Genomic DNA, 20,970 nt, shown 5'->3' with positions numbered 1-20,970 from the left:
ACATTATCCAGAGAAACAAATGTTAATGATAAATCCCCTGTTATGTTTGTATAGGCTACTGTATACAGGCCACCAGGGCACCATACAGACTTTATTAAAGAGTTTGGTGATTTTACATCCAAGTTAGTTCTGGCTGCAGATAAAGTTTTAATAGTTGATGATTTTAATATCCATGTTGATAATGAAAAAGATGCATTGGGATCAGCATTTATAGACATTCTGAACTCTATTGGGGTTAGACCACACGTTTCAGGACCTACTCATTGTCATAATCATACTCTAGATTTAATACTGTCACATGGAATTGATGTTGATAGTGTTGAAATTATGCAGCCAAGTGATGATATCTCAGATCATTATTTAGTTTTGTGCAAACTTCATATAGCCAAAATTGTAAATTCTACTTCTTGTTACAAGTATGGAAGAACCATCACTTCTACCACAAAAGACTGCTTTTTAAGTCATCTTCCTGATGTATCCAAATTCCTTAGCATATCCAAATCCTCAGAACAGCTTGATGATGTAACAGAAACTATGGACTCTCTCTTTTCTAGCATTTTAAATAAAGTTGCTCCTTTACGCTTAAGGAAGGTCAAGGAAACCAGTATGACACCATGGTATAATGAGCATACTCACCCTAAAGAGAGCAGCCCGAAAAATGGAGCGCAGCTGGAGGAAAACAAAACTAGAGGCATTTCGTATTGCTTGGCGGGAAAGTAACCTTATTTTAACAATAAACAAATTATGCATTCTATAATATAGCTAAATAAATAAAAATTTCCCGCCTCTACAGCATGTTTCCAATCACTGAAGCCCTTTACAGTGAAAGCGTTGTCTGATGGAGATATTAAGTATTTACTGCATGGAAAACAAAATTCAGCATCTGCTTCCACGGAGTATTCCAACCACTCCCGTGACTTGATTCAATTTAAAAGAAGTAATGTTTTGTTTTTAAACTTTTAATTGAAATTACACATCACATTTTATATCTCATTGTACTTATTTAGGCCTAATTACATTTGTATGTTCTCATGTGCCAGGTTTGGGGGGGGGGGGGCAAATTTAAAATTAAATTTTGGCAAATTTAAAAGTGCTGGCTAATGCTAAACGTAAATACAGTAAGTTTGTTATTCATGCCGGCGCTAATGATGTTCGACTTTGCCAATCTGAGATCACTAAAAATAACATTAAAGAGGTGTGTGAACTTGCAAGCATGATGTCAGACACTGTAATATGCTCTGGGCCCCTCCCTGCTTACCGTGGTGAAGAGATGCATAGCAGATTGTCATCACTCAATGGCTGGATAAGGTTGGCTAAGATTAACAATTTAATTGAGGTTCAACAAATAAAAAACAGATGCAATACAGATAAACAAATGTTAAAGCTTGGCTTATTGAATATCAGATCCCTTTCTACGAAAACACTTTTTGTAAATATGATCACTGATCATAATCTAGATGTGCTCTGTTTGACAGAAACCTGGCTAAAACCTGATGATTACATTATTTTAAATGAGTCCACCCCCCAAGATTACTGTTAGAAACATGAGCCGCGTCTAAAAGGCAAAGGTGGAGGTGTTGCTTCAATTTATAACAGCGTTTTCAGGATTTCTCAGAGGGCAGGCTTCAAGTATAACTCGTTTGAAGTAATGGTGCTTCATATAACATTATCCAGAGAAACAAATGTTAATGATAAATCCCCTGTTATGTTTGTATAGGCTACTGTATACAGGCCACCAGGGCACCATACAGACTTTATTAAAGAGTTTGGTGATTTTACATCCAAGTTAGTTCTGGCTGCAGATAAAGTTTTAATAGTTGATGATTTTAATATCCATGTTGATAATGAAAAAGATGCATTGGGATCAGCATTTATAGACATTCTGAACTCTATTGTGGTTAGACCACACGTTTCAGGACCTACTCATTGTCATAATCATACTCTAGATTTAATACTGTCACATGGAATTGATGTTGATAGTGTTGAAATTATGCAGCCAAGTGATGATATCTCAGATCATTATTTAGTTTTGTGCAAACTTCATATAGCCAAAATTGTAAATTCTACTTCTTGTTACAAGTATGGAAGAACCATCACTTCTACCACAAAAGACTGCTTTTTAAGTTATCTTCCTGATGTATCCGAATTCCTTAGCATATCCAAATCCTCAGAACAGCTTGATGATGTAACAGAAACTATGGACTCTCTCTTTTCTAGCATTTTAAATAAAGTTGCTCCTTTACGCTTAAGGAAGGTCAAGGAAACCAGTATGACACCATGGTATAATGAGCATACTGTGATGGTAATGAATGTGATAGGAAGCAAAAGCAGTGTGAACATATATTTATTGACGACAAATACGGTGAACACAAACTCCGTGAAGACAATGATGAACTCCGTGGGTGATGATGTTATCTCTCGGCTGGGTGGCGCAGTGGCTTGATGGCTGGTGATGACGTGGCGTGAATCTCCCGTGATGAATACAATCCAGTGACGATCAACGGCGAAATAAACCATCCAACACGAACAAGACCAAGACAACCCAACAAGACAGTCCAACATCCGGAACAACTATCAGACAAGGAAGGAGAGAATGAGGTGAGTATATGTAGCTGACGGTAATGTGAGACACCTGGTGCGGGGACTGATTAGCAGCTGATTCCAATGAGCATGATGTAACCACATGCAAGACACCAAATCACAGGACCTGAGAACACAGCCGATCCATGCACCTGGCTGGCTAAGCCCCCCCTTGACGCCGGGCCTGGTCTGGTCAGAGGAGAACTTGCCCCCCAACTGAGCCTGGTTTCTCCCAAGGTTTTTTCTCCATTCTGTCACCGATGGAGTTTCGTTTCTTTGCTGCCGTCGCCTCTGGCTTGATTAGTTGGGGGTCACTTCATCTACAGCGATATCATTGACTTGATTGCAAATAAATGCACAGACACTATTTAGACTGAACAGAGAAGACATCACTGAATTCAATGATGAACTGCCTTTAACTGTCATTTTGCATTATTGACACACTATTTTCATAATGAATGTTGTTCAGTTGCTTTGACGCAATGTATTTTGTTTAAAGCGCTATATAAATAAAGGTGACTTGACTTGACTAGAACAGCATATGGTTCTCATGTGTTCATTCTTTTATTCTTATTTATCTTCATTTTGAAGAACTCGTATATAATTTAGCATGTCTTTAATATTGTATAGTTTCATTCAGAAATGGTACCTTCGATGTTTTTAAAAAATACATATATTTCAGCTCTTCCACATTTATGTTCATTTTTGAAAGATTAATTGGTTCATGGTCATCCTGCAGGTGGTGAAGACGGTAGGTCTGCGAGAGGTCTGGTTTTTCGGTCTGCAGTACGTGGACAGTAAAGGCTACACAACATGGCTGAAGCTGAATAAAAAGGTAAGGCTTTCCCTCCCACTTTTCCATGTCTCTTTCTAGTAAGGGTCTGCGATATTGACAAAATATCTAAATGTTTTCTGGGGTTTTATCAATAACAATAATTAGACTTTATTTTGCAGCATGTTATTGTTCTGGAACCTTAAGGACTGTCGTAAAGTTTATGATATTCTTCATATTCTGTGTGGTGGTCAGTTCACAGAAATTAGTATTTTCCAATAAATTTAAACTGTTTTTTACATTTTATGGGGATTTTTACCTTTATAAAGCCATTTTTTTCTAAAAGTGTCCATTATCTTTTGAGTCAAATTCTAACATTTAATCAGTGAATTAGAATATTAATACTTTTGGGCCGTTACCAATCAAATAAAATCAGCATCAACAAAATTCATCTTTGCAATGCAGAGAAAACAGAAGCCACATCTAAAGTGGCATTTAGATGCATATACACACTGTTTAATGCAAGACATGAATGCCTTTTAGGGATGGGACGATAACCGGTTTTATTGATAACCGTGATAAAATGTGCTGAAGGTTAGTAATATCGTTTAAAAATGAATTATCATTAAAACCGTGTTTGATTATCGCGGTTTTAATAACTCACTATTAAATCATGTCCAGCCAGCAACAGTCTGACGCAAGCGCAGCGCACAATGTTTTTTTTGTTTTTTTTTCGAGAAGGAATGGCGAAAGTCAGTGACTTTTCTATGCTTTTCTATGCTTCTACACTTTTCATTGTAAGGAAGGAAATGCCACAGAATTTAATCTTTCTTTAAATTAAGTGCATAGAGTTGCTTGTTTTATTAGTTGTTTGTTGATTATTAAATATAAAACTTGCTGAAATGTTTTCAGTGTGAGCATCAACTATTTTTGAACACTTTCATCTCGTTTCAACAAAACCGTGATAATATTGATAATCGTGATAATTTTAGTCACTATAATCGTGATATTAAATTTTCATACCGTCCCATCCCTAATGCCTTTAACCTGCAATAACAAATGCATAAATCATATTTTGATATTTTAAACATAAAACATTAAATACCGATATTTGAAATTATTTAAATAATAAAAGATACTTGAAATGTGAAGTTAAAACCACCAGGTTGCAGCAAGTCACTGTTAATAAGTGAGTCATTGCGATTGAACCAAATCATTTTAACAGCTGATTCATTTAGGAACGAATCACCGTCATGTTGCTCAGAGACGTAAAACGTTGAAGTGGTATAAATGGCCTATATACATTTTCTGCCCCCATGTCTTCAATTTTGTGCCCATTCTAAATGTAGTGAATGTACAGTGAAAGAACTCACTTTAAACGCGCTCACTAGTCTAGATTTCACGTAATGAATGCATGCACTCTGTAGGTGTGGTTTGAATGGTTTTTACATAATATTTATGACACAATTATTATGATATTATCATAGACTATATATATCACACACCCCTACTTGCTAGTACTGCCGTTCTTATTAAGTCACAATTCCACTACAACTCAGATATGCAGTTTTAACTGGCTTCCTATTCAACAGCAGCAAAAAAAGAAAAAGAAAAGATGGTTAAAGATGTTCTGCTGTAAAAGTGTGTGTAAAAGCCTGAACTTTTCTAGAAACAGTTCTATGGAAACTTGCAAAAACAGTCTTAAAGGTTTAGTTCACCAAAAAATGAAAATTGTATTAATTACCTTTGTGTCATCCTAAACCTGTTAGACCTTCATTCATCATTGGAACAGAAATCACAAATTAAAAAAAGCTTTCTGACCTTCCATAGACAGCAGTGCAACTACCAAGTTCAAGACCCAGAGAGGCATTACGGAAGTAGTTGAAGTAGTAGCTTGGATACTTGATTTAGTTCTTATATGGCATTCCATTAGCTCAAACAGTAGATGGTGGTGCTAGCAATGCCAAGGACATGGGTTCAACTCTCATTTCTCTGAAAAAGCATGGACTGAGATGTATACCTTGCATGCATTGTCAGCGTTTTGGATAAAAGTGTTTGCCAAATTTCCTAAATCAACAGGGCGAATATTATTTTATGTGTTTCTGTGAAAACTTGGCAGGTGACTCAGCAGGATGTTAGAAAGGAAAACCCTCTGCAGTTCAAGTTCCGGGCAAAGTTTTTTCCAGAAGATGTTTCTGAAGAGCTGATTCAAGAGATAACACAGCGTCTCTTCTTCTTACAGGTATTGGGGAACCTAGTCTCCAAACACTTGCCATCAAATTGTATTTATTTAATTTTGAAAATGACTATAATATATTGTGTTAGAATGGACCACCTTCAGTGATGCTGAACCCAAAACAATGTAATTGCAATTTTTAAGTCTTGAAACACCAGAATTCTACCATTTAGCATACTTGATTTTAAGTAAGGGCCATCTGTACATTGAGAGTAAATCTTTTTTCTTACAGAACCGAGCCAAATAATTATTATTACCAAAATTTCAGTGACACGTATATTTGGAAGTAAAATAATGTGTAAAAAAAAAAAAAAGGCTAAAAATGCAGTTCACTGACAGTGGCTGAGTCCCAATTCGCCTACTTATACTACGACCTAAAAGTATGTACTTTTTTTGTGAGGAAAAAGTACATACTTTTGAGTGTGTAGCAAAAGAGTATGCACGTTCTGGGACATACTTTGATGACGTCATGCAACGTGAACGACAACGTGGTTGCCTAGTTACGCACACCACAACTGTTAACGTTTCATTCATTCTTGTATGTCCAATAAAATTTTATTTACTATTCCCATCTATTTTTCTCATCTTTTTTTTTCACAATACATTTTACAATGTGTTCTTCTACCAAGTTGAGGAGTGAAGAAGCAGGGCGGCGTCGTCGTAGAACCAAACGCAGGTCGTTTGTGAGGCGGCTGGTTCTGACGTTCATGTGCAATGTGTGTAACGAAAGCTACTTATTTTAAAGTTCAAATATAAAAGCTGAGGGCGCATCTCCGCTGCTGCATCCGACTGCCATGTTTACATCACCGCAAGGCCATCGCAAAGCTCCTCCCTCCCGCACGCAATGGGTTGTGGGCAATATTAGCAATTAGAGTGTGCATTGATCTGCACTTCGAATTCTAACCGGAAATAGTAGACCATCCGGGTATCTTTGGAATACTCTTTTCAACATACTATGATTTGGGACGTACTAATTCTAGTTTCGCATACTATTTAGGACGGATAGTATGCGATTTGGGACTCAGCGAGTATTTGCATAGACAATACATAGGGCACTAGCCCCTAGGGATTAATCTAGGAATTAGGATTATTCTTATTATTTTTCATTCATGTATTCGTCCTTGTGTTGTAGATCCAGGATGAAGCTAAGACATGAGCTAAATTTTATAAATTTGTTCAAGGCTCACAGAATTTCAAAATCCGAACACTGTGAAAAATCCGATGATCAAAAGTTGTTAGCATTTTTTCCTTCAAATAACAAATTAAGACAATTCATGGTTCGGATCATATTACAGATTTTGAGTCACAGATTGGGTCGTTTTTTTTTTGGATGAGCAAAAAAAAAAAGATCCATTAAAGGGGTCCTATTATGCTTTTTCACTTTTTCAACTTTAGTTAGTCTGTACAGTAATGTTGCTGTTTGAACATAAAAAAGATCTGCAAAGTTACAAAGCTCAAAGTCCAGTTCAAAAGGATATATTTTATAAAACTACATCGAACAACTCATTTGGACTACAACGCATATTTTCCGGGACTTGTGATATTACAAATATCAACAAATGGGACGAGACCTGGTTGAGCTACACTAAAGAAGGCAATGAGTATTATCACTGTCGGAGACACGCTAGCTTTCCCAAGGCAGACGAACTTAAAGTGGTTACAATCAGCCGGGTTTAAATTGCACTCAAATTGATTTGATTTTGACACAATGTTTACACTGAAGCTTGTAGGTGGCTATGGTAAGGGGCCCAACATTTTCCGACCAGGTGCTGAATGGTGCCAATCACAACACACGCTGGCCCAGCTGACCAATCACAGCACATTTCGTATTTTCGAAGGCGGGCGTTCATTTGATACAGGAACTATTCGAGAAGTTCATGCCAGACTTGGGAGAGAAGTGTTGTAATAATATAAAATATGTGAAAAATAATGTGTTTTTTGGAGAACCTAGTATGAGAGCCTGTTCTAGTACACCCCAAAAACAAAATCAAGACTTTGTGAAAGAGCATAATAGGGCCCCTTTAAAGAACATGTTAAGTACTATTTCGAAACCACAGCAAAAATTAGTAGCATAACATTTAGTTCTGCATATTTTGGTCTTTTGTTAACAAACCTAATTCAGATAACCAGCTCGTTAGAAGTGAGCTCCGTGCATGAACTGTGTTTCCATTGACATGCTCCCTAGACAGTGTTCATTGCTCCCTACTCCCTGGGGGGAAATCTGTTGAAGTTTACCTCACTTCGGAACATTCATTCACGCATTTGTGCTGCACAATGTCTTCAAACATGGACAAGTGTGACATCATTAACCTCTGTAAATAAATACAACTTAACCCTCTGGAGTAGGGTATTTTTGGGGCCTGGAGAAGTTTTGTCATGCCCTGACATTTGTGCTTTTTTCAGTTTATTATAAATATCTAAATGGCTAAAGTCTAATCTCACTGTGATCAGCACATACTGGGCTATAATAATATGTGAGCAGCATGTATGTACATTATTGTGTTTTTGAGAAAAAAAAGTTATGCATGGTTAGTGAAAAACTAAAAATGTTAAATCACTTGAATAAGGCAATAAAACACATACAGAACAGTGGTTCCCGGGACTTTTGAGAACTGGAGCTTGTAGCTTGGAATTTTTCTTTCTAAATTATGTGAAAATCATCTTGCTTACTCACTTAAAGAAAACAATATATTGATTTAAATTTTCTAAGACACTTTTTGTTTGTATAAAGTCATATGCGAGTAGGCGTCAACTATCATGAATATCATTGTGATTTACACCTGAGAAGACAAAGGCCCGCATAATGAGCTGAATAATGAGCCTTTCAGTAAGCTGTGTGTCTGAGAGGGAAGAGTTACAAGAAAGAATGTGAGGACAAAATAAATGTATATAATTTTATGTTTGTAGTTTATTTAGAATATATTTAATTATCCCACAACATAATTTAATCTCCACTTGGGAGTGCAGTTTAAACAGTTTATCAGGAACAAGCAAAGCTGACTTTCAAACTGAATTTTTGGCATCATTACTCCAGTCACACAATTCTTTAGAAATCCTTTTAACAATCTTATTTTCTACAAAAAAACATTTATTGTTATTATCATCATTATTATTATTAATGTTGAAAAGAGCGGAGAATATTTTTTCAGGTTTTTTACGGGGGATAAATTGAAAGAACAGCATTGTTTGTTACATTTGTTACAGTTACATTTGTTACATTTATATTATTTACATCAAGCTTTTAAATGGTATAGTATTGTATATTGTTACTGAAACTTCATAATGTTTCACTTGATTATATATTTAGACAGGAATTATAGTTTGGAAAAAGTCTTTGGAAAAAGTCTAACTACTAAAATGTTTACACGTTATGTGAAAACTAGTACAAGTATATAAATAAAAAGAGACTTATTCATGTTTATGGTCTCTGCTGAATAAAGTGCTTAATTCTTTTTTTTTCTGAGGAAATCCAAATCCTCAATCACATCACATCTTTTTGAGGTGAATTATGTCTTATTCCTCTCATCGCGAATCAAACAGTAAAATAAAAAAACTTGAAGAACAGTCTCTCTGTGTTGTCTTCTGTTGTCTGGGCGTATTCAAGCCACACTCTTCAGTGAAACATTATAATCTGAATAGCACATTCAGTGCGGGGGCGTGGTCGCATTAGAAGATAATGAAGGGAGACGTGAAAAATGGACATCGCGTTTTCATATGGATTACTTTATCACAGAATATTTGTTTTTCGGCAGCACTTGTTTAGTTTAAAAGTAGACATGTCAAGCTTTCTATAGATATATCTCTCATTTCTCTGCGTTGAGTATTCACTGAGTTACAGTTCATTTTTATGACACGTGTGTAAATGAAAATCACCGCAGACCAAGGCTGCAGACAGCACACCTTGTTTGTTATCTTTATTTTATAAGTGCACAAAGTTTTATGTCTGTATACAAAAAAAGTATACCCTTTACAGATTCGATTGATGTATTGCTCTTATCTGTACGATCAAAACTGAAAGTGTAATTTTAGTTCTTTTCGGGTTATCAGGACAAAATGCTTCATAACGCGTATGCGCGTTAATCGACTTCAGAGGGTTAAATTCACGTCTCGCACACTTCAATTAACTTTGATTGGAACATATGTGTAGATACGTTCACTTCGGAATCATGGCGGAATAGCCTGTGATGTCCACTACACAGGACACTTACGTTTGAATAGAACAAAAGTCTGAAGCGATAAGAGAAATGTACAAAATGTGCAGAGCAGGGGAGCATGAGGACTGGAATTGAGAACCGCTGCATTAAGCTATTGTATGGCTTTAGAATTAACACAGAATAATTCGCACAATCAAAAATGTTTTTTTACAAATCTCGGATTTGGATCTGCCCTCTCTGACCGATAGTCGCATCCTTACCATATAAATGTAATGAGTGTTTACAATGTAAAACTATGAATGTTAGAGTCTAAGAATGTCACAAAGGTATGTTACTGTTCTAGACTCAGTATTTAGATTAGTATGATCAATAATGTTTCTTTGACCTTCATTATGAAGATTTTGATTATACTGTGTAATATAACACAAATTATTAAAACGTCCATGATTGTAATCTTCTCACTTTCTTTCTTACCTGCCTCAGTCACATTTACACTGATGGCCTATAAGGGGAGGATTTGTCTCTTAGGTGTGAATCACTAAATATTCATAGTCCAGCATATAATAATATTCTAGTCTACCACATCTAATTCTCAAAAGTCTTTTGAAAACATCTTCAGTAACGTGTCTTATGGCCTTGTTTCAGAGACTTAACAATTTGAGTTTATTTATTTATTTATTTTTTACTAAAGACGCATAAACATTGTTTTCTCAAAAACACATGTACATTCATGCTTATTACATATTATTATAGCCCAGTTTGTGCTGAACGCAGTGTAATCAGACTTTAGCCATTAATATGTTTTTAAGATACTGAAAAATCACAAATGTCAGGGCATGTCAAAACTTCTCCAGAGCCCCAAAATCTCAGACCCCAGAGGGTTAAAGTTCAAACAATAATCAGAGGTTATGCTAGTACTATTTGTCTTGCCTCAGATAGTTATATAACTACATACAACTTGAATCAATTTGATACCGTAATCAGAGGTTATGGCTAATACTATGAAGTATGCCCGAACCATGCTTACTAGTATTGCAGTAGTATTTTGTCTAGCCCCCCAGAGTTAATGCAGTTGAGCTGTTAGTAGGGCTGTCACTTTTAGTTCGAAAATCGATTGCACAATCGATCGGACCAACCAAAAAAAGTTTTGAAAATGAAAATAGGGAATCGATTTTAACCCAATTTGTAAAATAATTAAACAATTAAAAAATATAGATGTAAAAAACTCACAACCAAGTAGAAAAAGAAAATAAAGAATTCCGAAAGTGCAGTATGCGTTGAGAAAGCTAGACAGAAAATAACAGCAATTTTACATGCCTATAAGACCCAGTGACGTCGAAAGCATCCTCTTATGCTGCGTTCACACCAAACGCGAATAGAGCGTCTGGCGCGACTAATTTAAATTATAAATCAATGTAAAGACGCGTTTACTCGTGTCTGGAGGTCTTGCGGTGCGGTAGAAGCGAATTCGCCTCATTCGTGCATCTAGTTACAGGAGATTCTGAGTTATGAAAAGGACAATTGCAAGCTGACAGCAACCGGCTTTTGTGGTGGAAAATTGGCAGTAATATCCCCACCTTGCGCAGCTGTACCTGAGTACAGTGGTCCCTTGGACATCAGTGTGGTCGGAGCATGTCTTCTCAACAGCTGGACATATAGTGAATAAAAAAACACCTGCTGAAGTCAAGGACAACCTCCGCGTCAGTGCCCAGAAAGCGTGAGCAGGTAACGAGCTCACACGCTTTCTGCATGAGGAGTGCATCGACTTCAACGCGAATCCACTGTCCTGGTGGAGCAGTGGTGGCACGATAATCAGTCTAGATTTCCGCTGCTGTCCAAAGTCGTGCGCAAATACATGTGTAATACATGTTAGAACTCTTTGAATTCTTAAAAAAAAAAAATATTGGAAAACGCATGTTCTTGTTGCTGTTTGGCATTTAACAAAAATGTTTTAAAACGTGTCTCACTGTCAGTTAAAATAGCAACAATATATGCTACATAACTCAACGATAGAGCTTTGTATGCAGCAAAATCAGGATAAATTAGGTATGTAAAAACAAAAACGGCGTAATACCGCATATCGCGCTATTGAGCCACCCATAATAACCGCAGGGGAAATTTATTAACCGCGACAGCCCTAGCCCTGACCCGATACTTTAGCACCAAAACAAACACACCCATACCCCAACAGGACCTGCTATGGTGGCCGAGAGAGATAAACTTGCTGCAAATGACAAAAATCCCTGGAAATTATGAAAACATCTTCATTAGTTTGACAACACGTGCTGCAAATACTCACAATACAAACAAAGAAAGAAATTTTATATTTAAGGAAACTGTAAAGTGACAAACATGGCTGGGACATTATTTATCAATGTTTGCTCTGAAAAGATCTTTGTTTATTTTAACAATCCTGGTCATAGATTCCTTAGCCTTTTTTTTTTAATGGATATTATTAGCCTAAATAAGCTGACTTGATACACAATTACTGTAACTGTGAAAGGTTATGTAAGCTGGCTAACTTACTTTTACAACTTACCTTACAAAAACTAAACATAGCCTATGGTTTTACTTTTGAAATTAATTAATTAATAAGTACATTTATTAAATAAAGCAAAAAAAAAAAAACTTACTATAATCATTAACAAATTAACCATGGATTTACTACTCTAACCATAGTTTAGCCATGGTATTTGTACAACTATGGTTATACAAATGGTAATCAATACTCAAAAATAAAAAACCTTGTTAAAATTTTCTTTTTGTTGGTGTAATTTTGTTTGTGTTGAGTATTTGCAGAGCGTTTCTCTATTTGTTTGTGTTGTGAGTATTTGCAGCACGTGTGCTGTCAAACTGATGAAGATGTTTTCTTAATTTGCTGGTGCTTTTTCTATTTGAACACATTTTGTGAAGTTGCAACGCGTTGAGCTCTCTCGGCCACCATGCTTCACCCCTATTTTGAAATCTTCACTCCACAGGTACGTGCGCAACCATGGCAACGACGATAGCTGAAACAAGCGAAGATGACACACAAGCATATTCAAACAAAAGCCAACATGGATAAGTTGTGTGAAACAACACAAAATCAACGTTACTCACCTATCAAAAAGAAAAACAAAGAAACCTCAGCGTCCAGTTCGAGCCCTTCCCAATCCTTGAGTTTCTCTCCACCACTGGCAAGCTGCCCCGATATTTACTCGGGTCCTGCCTCTTGTCTGATTGTAAACCCTCTTTTTTATCTGCCATCTCCCGCAATCTGTAGTCGATCAGCTAATATGCTAATTTTGAATAAAAGCGTCTGCTAAATGTAAATGTAATGTAATATGCTTCCTGCGCACTCAAATTGAGTGCTCTCTTCTCGCTATCAGGACAAGACACGCCCCCTTACCGCTGATTGGCTACAAGTGTGTTTTGGGACTCGGTCAGACACTAGGGTCAAAAGTGTGTTTTCAAAAATCGTTTAGTACACATTTAAGGAGAGGCGGGCCGGGTCGCTTCTACTTAGACTAATGTACATACCAGAAACTCAGATTAATCCTCTGTTTACCAATAGAGCCTTTCATTGAGACACTGAGGGGGACGGATCTGGTTACTATGAATCTGGGGGGGTCATGTCCCCCCCCCGTCCCTAGTGCCATCTGCGCGCCTGATCTTGGTCTCATCAGACCATAGGACATGATTCCCGTAATCCATTTCCTTAGTCTTCTTGTCTTCAGCAAACTGTTTGCGGGCTTTCTTGTGCATCATCTTTTGAAGAGGCTTCCTTCTGGGATGACAGCATTTGATGCAGTCTGAGCACTGACAGGCCTGACCCCCCACCCCCCACCCTTCAACCTCTGCAGCAAAGCACTCATACGTCTATTTCCCAAACACAACCTCTGAATATGACGCTGAGCATGTGCACTCAACTTCTTTGGTCAACCATGGCGAGGCCTGTTCTGAGTGGACCCTGTCCAGTTAAACTGCAGTATGGTCTTTGCCACTGTGCTGCAGCTCAGTTTTGGGGTCTTGACAATCTTCTTATAGCCTAAGCCATCTTTATGTAGAGCAACAATTCTTTGCCATGGGGTTGAACTTCCAATGACCAGTATGAGAGAGTGAAAGTGATAACACCAAATTTAACACACCTGCTCCCCATTCAAACCTGAGACCTTGTATAACTAATGAGTCACATGACACCGGGGAGAGAAAATGGCTAATTGGGCACAATTTGGACATTTTCACTTAGGGATGTGCTCACTTTTGTGGCCAGAGCTTTAGACATTAATGGCTATGTGTTGAGTTATTCTGAGGGGACAGCAAATTTACACTGTTATACAAGCTGTACACTCACTACTTTACATATTAGCAATGTGTCATTTCTTCAGTGTTGTCACGTGAAAAGATATAATAAAATATTTACAAAAGTGTGAGGGGTGTATTCACTTCTGTGAGATACTGTATATTTAATCAAGTTTGTTTTTATGGGGTAAATGATTTACAAGCATTTCACATATTTCTATGCACACTAATAATATTAAACTACTGTCGCTACATTACATTTATGCACATTTATTGCATTTATTTTGAATAAAACTGAAAAAGGCTTAGAAGAATCCTTATAATGTGGTTATATAATTATACCACAGCCTATATCTTCCAGTTGAAATGGCTGATCGTTTAGAATTTGATTTTGGCAGGGGCTATTTGAATACAATGAATTATATTTACACTGAGTGAAAATAGCATATTAGCAATAGATTCTATTTACACTATTTATTTAATGAGTATTTTCTTACAGTAACATTAGTTTGATGCTGTTCGTACTACTTAGTGCAAATAGTAGCCAATATCTGCACCTCATTATTGTAGAGGCTACATTCTAAAACAGTATAGGCTACAAAAATAACATATTGAGTTTAAACTAAATTATATCAAGAAGTATGTGTATAACTAGTTGTAATTTCATTTTTGATATGATAAACCTATTTCTGCAAGAATTTGTGTTGGTACTAGTGGAAATGTAATTCCTGATATCATGAATTAAATTGTCGATATCAAAAATTAAATGGTTGATATCAACCATTTAATTCTTGATATCAACAAGTCATATGTTTAAATGTTAAAAGGGTGCCAAAACGATTACAGATATCAAAATGCATTTCACACTAGTTACAATTCTAAATGCATATATCAGCTTTGTATTTCTTACTAGTATAAATATAATTTTTGATATCAAGAATTCATTGTCACTAGTTGAAATGTTAATTCCTGATATCAAGAATAAACATTTTAACTAGTGAAAATTGAATTGTTGATATCAAGAGTTCATATCCTGATAATGAAAAAAGTAAATTCGGCTTGCCATTCAATGCTGTAATATATACCGACTAATAAATTACAAAATGTTTAGGAAACAATGAGGAATAAAATAAAAAAGAGAGCCTCCATAGCTTAACGTAAGGTAAACAGCAAAGATAACAAGCTTTAAAAAATAAAAAATAAACTTGCTGTCGGTGGTGGTGTTTGCATGTTTTTCCCCACATGAATATCAACATGTTCACCCTCTCTGCTTTAAGAAATGGTCTTTTACTTTACTTTAGCTTGAAAACCATCTATCGTTTCCTGCGCGCACCTTCACGCTCGTGCTGACACAGCTAGTTTAAACCAGGCTCTACATGTGCTGCACAGTTAATACGAGTAGCGCTGTTTCGTTTTGCTTTCAGTTTTATTTGCTACTTGATGATTCTCTCATGCAACAGAAATGGCAGCACTTGTGAGTTGAACAACGCAGTTGTCTCGGCAGTGCGACCGCACACAAAATTTTGTCGCACAGGCAGAAAAAAAATGGTCGCAGTCTGGAGCCCTGTTAAAGATAGATCTAATAGTAAAAGATTCATACCTGACCTCAGAAAAGTACATAGTATGGAATGTATCGACACATTCCACACTGCGGGCTCATTTGGGCTATAGGAGTGTGCCCATCTTCTTGTAGTTTTCCCTTAAGTACTTCTGACCAAAACAAACATCCTTATTACCTTTTAGCATAAACGTTTTAAAAAACTTAACAATACACTGTGGGCAAATTCACTACCCTTTCGTTATGTTTGTGGATGAAAACATCCACTAAATTAAACTGCTGTAAAAATGTATCAGATAAATATTTTTTTCTAATTTTTTTGTATAAATCTATTAATCAACCTCAGTCCTGATCAAAACTACCAAATGTTTAAAAAAAATCCAAGAGTTTAACTATTTAATAACCAAGCTCATAAATGATGTCACTGATTTGGAAAAAAGAAAACACACACAAAATGAGATATTTTCAATATAAAAAGTGATTGTGGACTGGATATTTTCTTTACCTTTTATCAAAGTCTTGGGCATGTCATAGATTAGAAACAAGATTGGCTTTGATGCATTGGTAGTTGTAGTAAGTTCGTAGTAGGAAAGGAAGAGGACAAGGGGTCGGATGGACTGCTGACAAGTTTTAATAAATGAAAAGTAATATTTACAAACACCAATGGTGACTTTTATTCTCACACTAGCACACACTATCGCCAAACGCTTCCAGGTAACTCCTTCCAGTTCCAGTCAGCAGTCCGTCTCTCTCTCGACTGCTTCTGTCTTCCCTGGCGTTTTATACTCTCTCCACCCCAATTACTGAAACAAGAAACAGGTGTTGATCGTTTCTGCCCAAACCGCTCACTTACAATTCGTCTCCTGATTCTCTCTCCCGCTGCAGACTTCGCTAAACCACGCCCCCCATGCCACATACCCCCACTGCCTGACTCAGGCCGGGGAGCCATCCGGCCTGCAGCTCCCCACATGCCCAATCGCACACTTCTTTGGGTTGGCCGTGAGTCCTGCCCCCCTCAGCGATCTCAGGACAGCCCTCAGATGCTGCATATGCCGCTGCCAATCATTACTAAATATAATGATATCATCTAGGTAGGCAGCCGCATATGCAGCATGGGGCTGCAGAATCTTATCCATGAGGCACTGAAAGGTAGCCGGTGCTCCGAACAACCCAAATGGAAGGGTAACAAACTGGTGTAATCCAAACGGCGTCGTGGAAGCGGTCTTTTCTTTGGGTAATGTAGACAAGGGGATCTGCTAATAACCCTTCGTTAAGTCCAGTGTCAAATAAAAACGAGCCGAGCCTAGCCGATCAAGCAACTCGTCAACCCGCGGCATTGGATACGCGTCGAATTTCGTCACAGCATTCACCTTGCGGTAATCCACACAGAACCGGACTGAGCCGTCCATTTTCGGAACTAAAACTATCAGTCTCGCCCAGTTACTATTGGATTCTTCTATTACCTCCATGTCGAGCATTGCGCCTAATTCAGCCTGAATTACCTTTTTCTTGTGCTCAGGTAAGCGATACGGCCGGCTGTGAATTACCACTCCTGGCTCCGTCTCGATATGGTGCTGAATCAGGTTTGTAGTGGCGAAAAGACGTCTGCAAATACTGCCTGTAATTTCATTAGATCAGTGAGTTGGGACGGCGATAGGTGATCTCCCCCTGGGGCCAGGGCGAGGGATTGTGGTTTGACATTCGCCTCTGGTCGGAGATCATCCTCTCCGCCAATCACCGTTGCCAACATCACTGATTCTGCCTCATTACATTTTTTTAGGAGGTTGAGGTGCTAGATCTGACGTGCCCCATTCTTATCGGACGGTATTACCTCATAATTGAGATCACCAACTTGTCGTGCGACCTCAAAGGGTCCCTGCCATTTAGCCATTAACTTAGAGCTAGACGTTGGGAGTAATACAAGTACTTTCTCTCCCGGTGCAAATTTGCATAATCTAGTTCCTAGCCTGACCGAGGGTGGCCTATGGGACATCCAGGACCCGGATCATCATCCCCACCTCCATCACTGGACACCTGTCCACGAAATGCTCTGGGTCCCCGCAACGCCAACAGGCCAGCCCAGACCTCCCCACCGCCCCAGCGGGGCCCTTGTGGGAAGTCGTGGCCTAATGGTTAGAGAGTCGGACTCCCAATCGAAAGGTTGTGAGTTCGAGTCCCAGGCCGGCAGGAATTGTGGGTGGGGGGAGTGCATGTACAGTTCTCTCTCCACCTTCAATACCACGACTTAGGTGCCCTTGAGCAAGGCATCGAACCCCCAACTGCTCCCCGGGCGCCGCAGCATAAATGGCTGCCCACTGCTCCGGACGGGATGGACGGGACCTAGGGAGAGAGACAGGTGTGATGTGAGACTGATGTTTAGGGTTCGCTGACCCCTGGACATTTTTTGATTGCAAAGCCATGACACCAAATAATCATGCATTCTTGATTGTTTGTGGTTTTCCCTTTTGGGAAGAGTTAAAATTTGTTATTTTTACAGTTGATCACTAGGTGGGACCATTAACCCTTTAGATAGGCCTGTGCAAAAAAAGGCTTAGTTTCTGACTTGTATATGGATTATATGGGGTATAACAGCAAATAATAGTGTTTGTGTGTGTGTGTGTGTTTGATTCTTGATTGTTGGTGGTTTTCCCTGTTGGGAAGAGGTAACATTTGTTATTTGTTATATACAGTTGATCACTAGTGCCGCGTTTCCACCGAAATTACCCGGAACATTTGTACCAGGAACTTTTTTCCCCCCAGACCTGTTGCTTTCTTCGTTTCCACCGCATTGTAAAGTACCGGGAAGATTAGGCAAATAGTCTGGTGACGTCGGTCTGCGCGCATTTCTCAATACAAAGTACACTGATTTTGGACTTGCATCCTCTGTAGTTCAGACTTTGTGCATTCGCCTCGGGAGTGTGATGTCCGCGACAACGCAAATCCGGTAAATCTGCAAACAGCAGCGTACTTGATAACATCAGTCAGCTGACCATGGCTACTGCATTTTTCCTCTCTGTATATTTACAATAAAATGAAATAGTATATCTAATACCACTGCCTCCTTTCGTTTTCATTTAAACATAACAGATGATTAACAGATTAAACAAACAGCTGCAGAAATGTACTTAGTTCAGGGACATGTGTATATATACAGCCATTACAATGAAACGAAATATTATATAAATTTGCCTTTTTTATTTTCATTTTAACATATAGATAAATTGAATTCAGACCAAAGATAACCTGTTAGATTTACCCAAAACAAATGATATTTTATGTTTAACTACTAAAGAGACATCAAAGCCAGCGGCACGTATCAGAAGATCTAGCCGAAGTGAGAATGCTCCCCGAAAGTTCCGGAACTTTGAAAAAGTACTACCTCGCCGGCAGGGACTTTCTGAGGGGCATTTTTTTACCCGGAACTTTATTTAGTTCCTGGTTCCTGCGGTGGAAACACACCGAGTACCAGGCCAAAGTCCCTAGTTCCTGGGTAAAGTTCCTGCGGTGGAAACGCGGCATAGGTGGGACCATTAACCCTTTAGATAGGCCTGTGCAAAAAAAGGCTTAGTTTCTGGCTTGTATATGGAGTTATATGGAGTATAACAGCAAATATCTATAAAAAAAATCTACTTTGCATCAGATTTATGAACATAATGTATTATGAACCAAAATGTAATACCAACTTCAAATTAGCTGCAGCTCGCTGGAGGGGTCAAGCTGCATAATCATTTCTAAAACTTTGGTACAAGTCAAGGCCTTTCTCGTGTTGCTTGCTGCTCTTCTCACCATCAAATGACCAGCAGGATGGCATGCAAGTGTTTAAATCCACGTACTTTGCTTTTGTTTAGTCTATACTTATCACCACCATTAAAAGGCAGCAGGTGCATAAATGCACTTTTGTTTACTCCATGTAGTTCTGAGAGCTGAGGTGTACATTTTGATTTTCTCAAATATATCAAGGTAAGTGCGCAAAGGTCTCTCTCACACTCTCTCTCTCTCTCTCTCTCTCTCTCTCTCTCACACACACACACACACACACACACAGACACAATATAATATGCTGTTATACTCCATATAGCTTCATATACAAGTCAGAAACTAAGCTTTTTTTGCACAGGCCTATCTAAAGGGTTAATGGTCCCACCTAGTGATCAACTGTAAAAATAAAAAATGTTACCTCTTCCCAACAGGGAAAACTACCAACACACACACAATATAATATGCTGTTATACTCCATATAGCTTCATATACAAGTAAAAAACTAAGCTTTTTTGCACAGGCCTATGTAAAGGGTTAATTGTCCCACCTAGTGATCAACTGTAAAAATAACAAATGTTACCTCTTCCCAACAGGGAAAACTACCAACAATCAAGAATCTCACACACAAACACTATAATTTGCTGTTATACTCCATATAACTTCATATACAATCCAGAAACGAACCCTTTTTTTGCACAGGCCTATCTAAAGGGTTAATGGTCCCACCTAGTGATGTAAACTGTAAAAATAACAAATTTTACCTCTTCCTAACAGGGAAAACCACAAATAATCAATAATGCATGATTATATGGTGTCATGGCTTTGCAATCAAAAAATGTCATTATAATGGAAGTCAATGGGGCAAAACAGCCACCAACAATAAATGAGGGAGAAAATCTTTTAATTTAATGCTGCTCAAAAACTAAAAATGCATCAAAGCCAATGTTGCTACTAATCTTTGACATGCCCAAGACTGTTATTAAAAGTTAGAAAAAAAAATCCAGCCACAATTACTTTTATATTGAAAATAAGTCTTTTTTTTTTTTTCACCAAATTAGTGACATTTATGAACTTGGCAATTAAAGAGTTAGAATCTTAGATTTTTTTTAAAAACATTTGGAAGTTTTGATCAGGACTGAGGTTGATTAATAGATTTATGCAAGAAAAAAAATTGGGGAAAAAAACGATCCGATACATTTTTACAGCAGTTTAATTGAGTGGATGTTTTCATCCCAAACATAATGAAAGGGTAGTGAATTTGAACAATGCACAAGGGTTAAAATGGGTTTCAAAGGATGAATTTTGAGATTTTATGTTTTCAAGTGATATATAATTTCTGATGATTTCTAAAGTGTGATAGAGAAAAAGGCAACAAAGAAGACTTTTTTTGACATAGGTCAGAACTCCTGTTATGATGTAGGTTTTTGGGGTGCACTCTTGCCATAAATTAATCTATTACTTTTCCTACATAATTTTTAACAAAAAAGACTGGTAAAATATCTATTTAGGAGTCTTAGACCTTTCCAACGATATATAGTTTGTCATGATTAGATAAAGATATAGTGAAGTAAACGTAGGCGTCTCGTATACGGGACGGGGTGACAGTTAAGGGGTTAAAATGTATACAATG

At 37.7% G+C, this 20,970-nt stretch overlaps 1 protein-coding gene across 2 annotated transcripts in view; it reads left to right on the top strand.

Annotated features, from left to right (window-relative positions):
• The window catches only part of LOC132143665 (radixin), a 200,367-nt gene that overhangs the window by 95,787 nt on the left and 83,610 nt on the right, over positions 1–20,970 (top strand). For both annotated transcript variants that reach the window (XM_059554090.1, XM_059554089.1), the window contains exons 4-5: positions 3,320–3,415; positions 5,472–5,594. In XM_059554090.1, coding sequence (XP_059410073.1) covers positions 3,320–3,415; positions 5,472–5,594 — 219 coding nt within the window. The remainder of the gene's footprint in view (positions 1–3,319; positions 3,416–5,471; positions 5,595–20,970) is intronic.

The sequence above is a fragment of the Carassius carassius genome, chromosome 7 (genome assembly GCF_963082965.1).
Source record: "Carassius carassius chromosome 7, fCarCar2.1, whole genome shotgun sequence".
Lineage (NCBI taxonomy): Eukaryota > Metazoa > Chordata > Actinopteri > Cypriniformes > Cyprinidae > Carassius > Carassius carassius.
Note: the sequence above shows the minus strand (reverse complement) of the source record. Positions and strands in the feature narration are given on the sequence as shown.